This window comes from Microtus ochrogaster, chromosome 8 (assembly GCF_000317375.1).
Source record: "Microtus ochrogaster isolate Prairie Vole_2 chromosome 8, MicOch1.0, whole genome shotgun sequence".
In the NCBI taxonomy this organism is placed as follows: Eukaryota; Metazoa; Chordata; class Mammalia; order Rodentia; family Cricetidae; genus Microtus; species Microtus ochrogaster.
Genome location: NC_022015.1, coordinates 50320216 through 50331047, shown reverse-complemented (window position 1 = coordinate 50331047; position 10832 = coordinate 50320216). Strand labels below are relative to the sequence as shown.

The window sequence follows — 10832 nt, the reverse complement described above, 5'->3', positions numbered from 1 at the left end:
TTATTTTTACAGTTTTCTTTTTTACCAAATTCAGAAAAGAAACTCACAAAAGAGGTATAAAGCTTATAAGGTTGAGAAACAAAGCTTAAGTTGTTTATCTAAGATAATGTTTTGAGGTCTAAAAATATAGTTTTATGTTGATAATACAAGTTATGATAGAAAGTGAATTAGGTGAACAAAAGATTGGAATCACCAAGACAGAGTAAATAATGGAATATTTTCTCTGAATTTGTCAAATGCTATGGACAGGACATTGTGAATATAATTCTTACCTGAAAATTGTTCCTATTGTATATAGTTTTACTATATTGGATTTAAACCTTTCCTTTTTATTTAGATGAAAGAGGGGAAATGATGTGTGATATTTGGACATTGTATGAAGGTATATTGCTGTGAACTGAATGGCTAATAGCTAGACAGGGACGATATATGGGATTTTCTGGAAGACAGAGGAAGAGGAGGAATTGAGGTGCACTATTTATGCTAATAGATGCCAAAAGACATGTAAAGAGTTAGACATATAGAATGAAAGAAAGGCAAAAAGCCATGAGTCAAAATGTAGATTAGTATAAATGGCTTGATTTAAGTTATAGGAGCTGGTGGGACAAGCCTAAACTCAGGTTATGCTTTCATAATTAATAATAAGTCTGCACATTATTATTTGTGAACTGGTTGCCCAAAGAAAAATCTTTCTGCAAATTTGTAGCTAAAACATTTCATGCTTATGGGAACTGACCACATGCTTAGACATAATTCATCATTTGAAGCACGAAGGTGATAAGCACAACTTGTTGGAAGCTGCGATAAAATCTACTGATCTGAATTACTAAGTCTGGCATTGTACCAACAGGATGTGAGGAAAGACGCATGCTTTAGGAATACACAGATACTATCTCTGAAGATTCGTGGTCTTCTCCAGTCAAGACCATCTATTCTAGAGTGGCATACCCACTGAAACTGGGTCAAAGTCCTTTCTCACTTCACTCTTTTATTTCACTCAGGACTAAAATTTCAGACAAATGTGTTCAATCATTGACATGTTTTTCTTCAAAGTGAATAAATAGCAGTTGTATGAAACCTTCTTATATTCTCATGTCACCAAATGTCTATGCTTACCTAACTACTCTAAATGTAAATATTTTTTTTTGGGTTTCTCTCCTAATTCATGAGAAAAAACATACCAAATAATTAGATGAGTATCTGTCACCAATTCTGAAGCACTGCATTTCTTATGAATATCCTGGCACTTTGAAGTCTTCATTTGCAATATATTATCTTTATTATCTCTCTTTTTCTTGTTATTTCTTTCAATTAGATTGATAAGGAACAACACAATAAAATACTTGATCTCATTGAGAGTGGGAAGAAAGAAGGAGCCAAACTGGAGTGTGGTGGTGGACGCTGGGGGAACAAAGGCTTCTTTGTTCTGCCCACAGTGTTCTCCAATGTTACTGACGAGATGCGCATTGCCAAAGAGGAGGTAATTTCTATTTCTATTTCTATTTCTATTTCTATTTCTATTTCTATTTCTATTTCTATTTCTATTTCTATTTCTATTTATTTCTGGGCTTGTCATGTTCTTCTGTGCATAACCTGTATGTTCCCTTAAAGCCCTCAGCTCCTTGAGTAGCTTTCCCCTGAAATGCTTGATGATGCAGATAAATTTGTGATCAAGACTAACGAGTGAGGAGTGCAATGGGCTACAAATAGTTAATATCAAACCCAGAAAAAAGTTCACAGCAGCTTTTATAGGTGCTTAATTTACAGCCTTAAAGGAATGGAAAACGATCCTGTCCTTTGTAAAAATAGGAATAAATGTGGACAAATTGTGCTACATATGCCAGGCACAGAACAGTATCCACTGCATTATCTATATTGTCCACATAAAAATATCAGCCAACAGAGACAAAGTGAACTGGCTATGTAAGGGAAGTGAGGATGAGTCCTGGGGAGCACATTCTAGATAGCATCAATAAAGATGGTGCTCAGATATTCAACATATAATTAAAGGAACTATTTTGTGATAAAAATGATAGCTAATATACTTCACAAGTATGAGGGCTTTGAGGACTTTTAATATATGCAGAGATATGAGTACTAAACTAAAATAGGAAGATACAGTGCCTAAAAGGCACTCATTCATAATTTCAACATTCAATGTACCTGATATGGCAGAGGATCTGAGAGGTTATTTTCTTTACCTCCATAATGTCAACAAATAAAGAGAAAGGGGAACTATTCAACTTTGCTGGGAGATGAAATAGAGATAAGAAATAAAAATCAAATATATGTGGATCATGCAACACACTTAGGACATCTCTGTCAATTCAATACTCAACTGCATTTGCATTTCTGCACTTATTGGTCAATGCTTCTTTAATCAGACCTATTGCTTTTATAGATTTTGGTTAACATTTCTACAAAGGACTATAAAGCAGAAAATAATCTTCATTCAAGGAAACATTTGTTGTGCTCCTATCGTGGCTCACTGGAATACCTCATTTGCTGCTTCAGAATAGGAGCCTGGAGCCCTTACTGAGTCAGCTGAGTTACTGCAACTCTGAGCAAATGCCCTGTCTTCCTGCTCCACCTGCTTCCCATTGACAGTTTTGCGTTGCTATGCTTCCCAGTTATAGGGTCATGAGAGAACTTAGAGCCCTAGGGTCTGCCCCTACCCTTCAATGAGTGGCTTCTAAGTGCCCCATGGCACTCAAATTGACTTGGAACCAGAAAACCATTTGATGCTTGAGGAATTTTGTCAACCCATGTCCACATTTCCCAGGAAATTGTACTAGCATTCAGAAAAGCCTTTTATTTAGTTTTGATAAATACCTTACCAAAATATAGTAGTTTTGTATCCATATGAAAAATTCAGGTATTTTCTATTACTTCAGAGTGGGGATGAGATACAGACTGATTTGTGTGTGGGTTTTTATTAACTAGATTCCAGTAGAAATGAAATACTGGCTTATCCTGGATTAGACAAATTGTGACCTCCGTTCCCTGTCTTGTAACTCAAGCCACTGCCAGAGGTTTTGTTTAGTATAGGTTCCGGAGTTAGGCTTCCAGCAATAAATCCTTTTATACTTTTTGGTAATTCTATATATGGATGGGTGACTAGTAGAATCTGGCTAAGAATTTTTGTGTTGTTTTGTTTAAATATTTTTATAATATAATATAAAATATATGTTATATATGTTTTAAAATATAAACATATAATATATAATAAAAAAGTATCCAAATATAATGAAATGGATAATATAGCAATCAATGACACACCAGTGTTCAAGGCATAAACATTGTTTTCAATCATTGTCTATTTGTTACATGTAGAGCAAAGCACTACTTTCTAGGTCTTGTTATCTTGTGCAGTAACTTGAAGAAAACTAGATTTAGGATTTAAAACGTTTCCAAGCAAGTCATGCGTTTCCTGATTTGTCCTTCAATCTTTACATTTTGGGAAGCTCTGTCACAGTGTGTAAGAAGAAACACTGCCATGATGACTGGTGTCTGCTCCAAAGAGAAAAATCACACAAGATCAGAACATGTTTCTGGGTTCCCATGAATGGCTATCTGTTTTTATCCTTACACATAGGTCTGAAGAGAGAGGCAACGCCTTAGTCCATGGAGAATGGCTTCTAAGAAAGCATAGGAAGTGTATTTAAAGCATATGCAGTGTGTAGAGTGTTAACCTGTGCTTGTGTCACTCTTGTGTAGATATTTGGACCAGTGCAACAAATCATGAAGTTTAAATCTATAGATGATGTCATCAAGAGAGCAAACAATACCTCCTATGGCCTGGCAGCTGGAGTCTTCACAAAAGACCTGGATAAGGCCCTCACTGTTTCTTCTGCTCTGCAGGCCGGGGTAGTGTGGTAAGTGCATCTGAAGTAAGCTGTACCCTTCCTGTATCAGCCAAATGGGCAGGCTGAGTTGCCCTCCTCTAGACTTAAACTTTCCTAGAAATTATATGACCTGTTAGAAACATAGTTTCTGTAAATAAAAACAAATTATTGTCTTTCAGCTTTATAAATTACTTATGTAGAATATTGACCATTTTATGGCTGTTTGATTTATACAATATATGTATTATTAGATAATGCCAGGGCACTTTGTATTTTACTATATAAACAGGAAGATGAAAGTAAAATTCTATTATAATTAACTATATATTAGATAATGTATATTGGTACGTTATATACACTACACATTATTGCTATTACTATTGTTTACCGTATTTGAAATCGAACCAAAGGTGTTACATTAGCTGAGCATATGCTCTACTTGTGAGCTCCATCCTATTCTGCTTTATATTGTTAAATACAAGATAAGAGCTCAGTTTCTCAATCTGGCCCTGAACTCACTCTGTGGCCCACACTGGTCTTGGACTTCTCATCCTCCTGCAAAACGCTTCTGAAAGGCTGGGATCACAGGTCTACATCCATAGACTTGGTGCTATTTAATTATTTTTTAAATTAATATATGTGCATTTGTATTTTGCTTTCATGTATGTCTGTGCACCATATAAGTGCCTGGAGCATTCAGAAGCCAGAAGAGGGTATCCAATCTGTTAGAACTGAAGTCGTAGAATGTTAGTTGTAATCCACAGCACTAGGACCCAGCTCAAGTCCTCTGTAAGAGTAGAAAGGACTGTTAACACTGACCCAATTCTCCAGCCTTTTCTCTAGCTTTTGACTTAGTTCGTTCTTTAATTTTTGTAGTTTAACTTTAATACAAATTCTCAGGCTGTGCCTCTCAAACTGAGTCTTTGCCCATCTTCTCCTCAGCAAACTTTTCCTCATCAAGCTTCCCTTCCTTCCCTCAGTCCTGGAAACAGCACGAGCTATTTTCTTTTTTTTTTCTTTTTTTTGGTTTTTCGAGACAGGGTTTCTCTGTAGCTTTGGAGCCTGTCCTGGAACTAGCTCTGTAGACCAGGCTGGTCTCGAACTCACAGAGATCCGCCTGCCTCTGCCTCCCGAGTGCTGGGATTAAAGGCGTGCGCCACCACCGCCCGGCTGCACGAGCTATTTTCAATCTCTCACCTAGTCCAGTTAAAGAAAACTAGGCACTGAAAAGCATCCTAAGGGACACAACGAGGCAGTTCTTGACCCTCTTGTTCACTTGAAATACCTTTTCCTCCTATCAAAGTGAGAGTCATCATCTAGTACCACTGACTCAAAATTGTAATGTATTTCTTACACTCAACATTTTATCTTATTCAACAACTACTCTTTGTTATCTCAAACCTTGTCTGTGATTAAATACTAGGAGCTTGCTGAGATTTAGGAACTTACCAAGAGCATACAATGATTAGCAGAGTGAGAGCTATACGCTCTAAAACACCCTCTCAACATTTGTCTATTTAGTGTGAGCTTAGCCAGCTTCACACTAAAATGACAAATCCAAATGCTGTGAAATATGCCAATATAATGTTAAAACCGTTTTTATTTTAGGGGGGTATTTCAAGTTTTGTATTTTCAAATATGGATTTTCGACCAGTAAAATCTATTTGAATAATCCATAGATTGAAAAAACCCTCAAACTGAAACACCTCTGATTCCCTGAATTTCAGAAAAGAAGCATGAAGCCTGTATCATTGAGAGCTTAAGTCCTTGTAACATGGGGCTAGAGAGACTGCTTATCAAGGGATATACTTGATGTGCAAGTGTAAGAAGCTTCAATGTAAAAGCAAGATATGGTGGCCTGTGCTTGGAAGCTTATCACTGTGCTCTGAGACAGAAGAATCCCTAGACTTCACTGGCTAGGCAATTTAGCAAAATTGTTGCACCTGAAAGATAAGAGAGGCCTGACAAAAAGAAAAAATAGAACACTTCACCTTTATCTCTTCTCTGGCTTCCATGTATCTTCCCCACGCATGCATGGGCACGTGTGCACACACACACGCATGCACACACACACATACATATACACTCATGTGAACACATTAGATGTATGAAAAATTTATCTCTACAACCAAATGAGGAATGCAGTTGAGAATCAGACAGCTCAATTATGTTTCTGGGGTTTACCAAATGCGAGATGCTGCTGAGAATCAGACATCTCAATCACCATGTCTCTGGGGTTTACTCTGATCGTAGTGTTTTTTACTCAATGAAACATGTTAAAACTGCCATAAAACCTTAATATACAATCAGCATTAAGCACAGGAGCTCAAAAGCCTGATTTTTTTTTCTTATAGTGCCATTTCTTTCAAAGTCTCTTAAAGGAAATTAATCCCATCTAGTTAGTATAACCGATGATCAACATAGATTTTTCTATGATAAAAGTACTGGAAAATTGAGTGCTACTAACTCATACATATTCACAGTCTACATTTGCTAAAGATTTACTGGGTACCATGTATTTTTATAAATCATCTGTCAGAGGTCAATAGCAGCTCTATAAAATATAGAACATTATTCTCTTGCATTCACATTAAAATAGTTGTTCACAGCCTGTAGAACTGCCCTCCAATCACTCTCTTACATTGCCTTGATCTACAATGACCTTCTCTCTAAGTTTTATAGTTACACTTTTTACTGTGTGTTTGTTAGAAATATCTTCAAAATATTTCTAAAAACTGGTTACCAGATTGATAAATGGGCCCAATTCCTGCCAGCACTTCTGTTTAGGCTGTCTATTTATCAATGAATGAAACAAATGAAAAAAGTATTGACACATACAATAATTGCTGAGAAAGTTGATTTTTAGACTTCTAAATGTATAAACTTCAAGATTACCACAAAGCTTCACACATATAAGCCATTAAAGAACTCCATTCAATCTCAGCCTCAGACACCTCCTTTTCTGACATATTCATTCTTCCCTCTGTTATGATTCAAACTGACAGGATGTGAGTGCTCGCGACACATGCACACACAAACTCACACAAATTCATGCTCATCGTTTTGTCATTTATTTCTAGGTAATATATACTGATGCTTTTTGCATTCTAGATTATAGTGTCGCTTTTAATCTAAGTGACCATACTTGATCAAAGTAATGGAGTTCTTAAGGAAATTTCTGAACTTTTAAACTTTCTGCTTAGAGATTAAGGGATGTACTAAGTATTATCTACAGTAGCCACCTCTTCTTTGTTTTAGGGTGAACTGCTATTTGGCTATGTCTGTCCAGTGTCCTTTTGGTGGATTCAAGATGTCTGGAAATGGGCGAGAAATGTAAGCTAAACTTTATATTACAATGCATACATATTTTGTGATAAGAATTGCCGCTCCCAGGAAACTGTTCTGTTTTCACTCCTTTGGGGGTAAACTCCACCTATATTTAGTAACAAATAGTTTTTTAAATGTTGGAAGTATTTCCTAAGTGTGGAAAAGAGACAGCAGGTGGAATATACTTATGATTTTACTACCTATTCAGGGCCATGGTAAGTACAGTACCTTGGTAAATAAATTGTTGCCTGTTTTTAGGATTTCCTATGTTATATGGAAATAGAAGCTGTTTTCAGAAAGCAGGAAAAATGGTAAACTGGTAACATTGAGATGAATGAAAATAAATATCGAAACACTCAAGATATTTGAATATACCACTTGAATAACTTAAAAGCTGACTTATCTCAAGCTGATATGCTCCTAGTGAAGTCTGCCTAATAACTATAATGCATCTGTTAAATAAAGTATTTGCTGCAAAATGTCCACAGAGAATTACTGAGACAATTACCTGGAATGACTCCTTTCAAGAGTTATGAGTTATTTTCAAAGGCAGAAAAGCCGAATTAATGAATTTGAAAACAGAGTTTCTAAAGAATCCCAAATAGTGAACTCAGATGAATTTTTATTTTCTTGATTGTATTTATGAAATCAGCATAGCAAGTGTTTCCCTGAACCTTCATTAAGGCTCATCTCTTGACACCAGGGGTGAAGCAGACATAGCTTAGTCTCATACTGTTTTAGGCATTGGGTGGTCTGGCATGAGAAGCCGGACTTAACCTGAGATCATTCAGATCTGCTTAGTCAGTATCAACACTTGATGACGAGCCAATGGGATGATTTGTATACAGAAGAATTAGAAGTCAGGGACAGTAATGTATAGATTCTTCTTAGTTAGGAAGAAATTTAAGGAGATAGATGCTCTTGTGATCTGCATGAAAATTTTATATATATACAAAATTTCTGAGGAAGGTGACTCAGGTCAGCCTTGATGTGACAATACATGTAGAATTCTGTGAGTGTCCAGTGTCCCAGTAACCCTAAATGCAATGGAAAGCAACTTGGTCAAATTTATGAACTAAGTTGTCTGTCTCTTTGGTATGAACTACGTATTAAAACACTACATTTTAATGGACTTTAGATAGCTTGGTCAAGCTATTTAATTATGTTGAAAAACATGCTTTTGAGGTTTTTAAGGCGTAGTTCCAAATGTTTAAATTATTCACAGAAACTACCAATATACAGCATTAATATTTGCTCAGGAGAATAAGACATTGGCTATCTACGCAACTGAATCAGGAACAGAGTAGGTAGAAAATTACCAGAAATCAGCTCCCTGACAAACCTGTGTGTGTATAGGTTTTATGATCCTATATACATGTAATGTGATTTTATCCAAGTGATGCAGATCACAACTGAGTGTGGTCCTTATAAATTAAATCATCCGTCAGGTGGAAAAAAATCATGATTTCAAAAATTGGCCTCAGATGGAACTCTAATAAGTTACTGTGGTATCTACACATGGATTCAACCCAGCTTCTGGTCACTTGAAAATTTTTAAGCTTATTGATAACGTTGAATAATAGAAAAAACCATTATCTGCTAAAATCTGAAAAGCCTGAATCAAGCCATCTTTAGTTTCTTTCCTCCTTAAAAGGAAATACAAGTATTCCAAAAACAAAATAAAGGAAAAAAAACACACAAAGAAACAAAAATTCAACATATGAAAATTAGGTGGTTGTTTGGCCCAGATTTAAAATTTCCTGTTAAAACTATAGCTTCAGAAGAACAGAACCCTGAATGGAGGAGGATCTTTGTCTTCTTCTACCTGCTCAACTCTTTTGTGACAATGCAGATTATGAATGCAGGCTCAAGTGAAGTTGGTTGTTTATTCTCTTTCTCTTCAGTCACTGTACAGTGAAATATGAACTCCTTATTTATTGGTCCAATAAAATATTCAGATTGAATTATGTAGTAGTTAGCCATATAGCCAAATAAAGTAATGTAAACAATAGATATATTTTCTGAAAATAAGCTGAGAAAATAATTATTTAAGATAAATGACATGTTGAAGAGTGTTTTTCTCCATTGGAGACTTTATGTTTGGTTATAAAGCTTATGGTCAGCTAGCAACTATATGAACTACTCTATACTCAGTAAATATTTTCATTGTCCCTACTCAGATAAGCAAAAAAAACCTTGTTATCAAATTATTTTCAGTGTGCAATCATGTTTATATGCAACTTTCCTTTCTAGGGGTGAGCATGGCATGTATGAATACACTGAGCTCAAGACAGTCGCAATGAAAATATCTCAGAAGAACTCATAGAGAAGCCAGCAGAGAAAAGAGAAACCCTTCAGCAACTTGATGCATCTCCTATAGTCACCAGTAGAGTGCTGTTCTCCCTTAACTCTTTCTTCTATTGACTTTTTAAACATAAGTGATTCATCAGTATTAATGTCACCCCTAGAAAACATGTAGCTTAATCTGAAAGAATCATTAGCCTTCTAATATGTGACCCCAATTCCTAGTCCAAATGAAAAGGATTGATTTAGGTGCCTGCTCCTTGTGACTCTGTCCTGATCAGGTGCTTTCTGTTGTTGATACTTGTCTAGAATATTTACTTGGTAAGGGGGACCAGTAGTAATTTAAGTTCTGTCCCTCAGTGACCCATTGTATACTTAACGACTACAGAGTAAGTTACTCTGTTTCCTATGGCTATCCCCTCTGAGTGTTGTGAAATGTTTTCTGGAATGCCTAGCTGTAATTAAAATGTGAAGTTTAATAAAGACAATCTCACATGATTTCTGTTCAACTTGAGTTTTTAAAATAATTTTATTGTTTGAAAATTACATATATATGTACAATATGGTAGGATTATATTCAAACCGTCTCTCCCCTATGGCTCCCCAGATCTTCATCCATGTACATCTTCCTCCCAATTCCACGTACTTTTAAATTTATTGTCCCTCACTGAATCCAGTTAATGCTGCCCACATGCACATGAGTGTGGAGCCATTCACTGGAAACATAGTCTATCAGGAGCTACTCTACCTCTGGAGAAAACTGACTTCCCTTCTATGAGCAGGCATCGTCTGCTAATAGCTCCTCTAACAAAGGTGACTTTTGTGCTCCTGCATTCATGCTGTAATGTTGACTGGCTTTTTCTTGTGCAGGTCTTATATATTTAACTACAACCACGATGAGTTCATGAGTACAGTGAACCTGTCATGCCTGGAGGCACTATTTTTTATAGTCTTTCCTGATCTCTGGCCCTTATAATATTTTTATCCCTCTTTCATGATGTTCCCTGGGCCTTGGGGAGAGGGTTGGTAATAGGGAAGTCCTATTTATTTCTGAGCATTCCACAGATATTTCTTCTCTACATTATGGCCTGGTATGAATCTCTAAATTATTCATTCTATGTTGTAGGAACTCCCGAATCTGCTAGAACAATATCTTAACTTGTTTATTGCTAGTCCCTATATGATGGATGGTTTCCAATATTTGAAGAATGTATAAATATACTAGCTGTCAGTATATAAAGTAAAAGCCTCATTTGCAAAATTTTTAAACACTAAAACTACAGCTTGCACCTCAACAATTTGAGCTGAAGCTGGTTTGTCTGCACAGCATGTCCCTTATGACATAAGCAGCCTTCC

General features: G+C 36.1%; 1 protein-coding gene across 1 annotated transcript in view; it reads left to right on the top strand.

Annotated features, from left to right (window-relative positions):
- Positions 1-7182, top strand: part of LOC113456534 (aldehyde dehydrogenase, cytosolic 1-like) — a 51050-nt gene extending 43868 nt beyond the window's left edge. Inside the window, exons 6-8 of the mRNA XM_026781327.1 lie at positions 1316-1480; positions 3718-3875; positions 7104-7182. Coding sequence (XP_026637128.1) covers positions 1316-1480; positions 3718-3875; positions 7104-7182 — 402 coding nt within the window. The remainder of the gene's footprint in view (positions 1-1315; positions 1481-3717; positions 3876-7103) is intronic.
- Positions 7183-10832: the final 3650 nt, after the last annotated feature.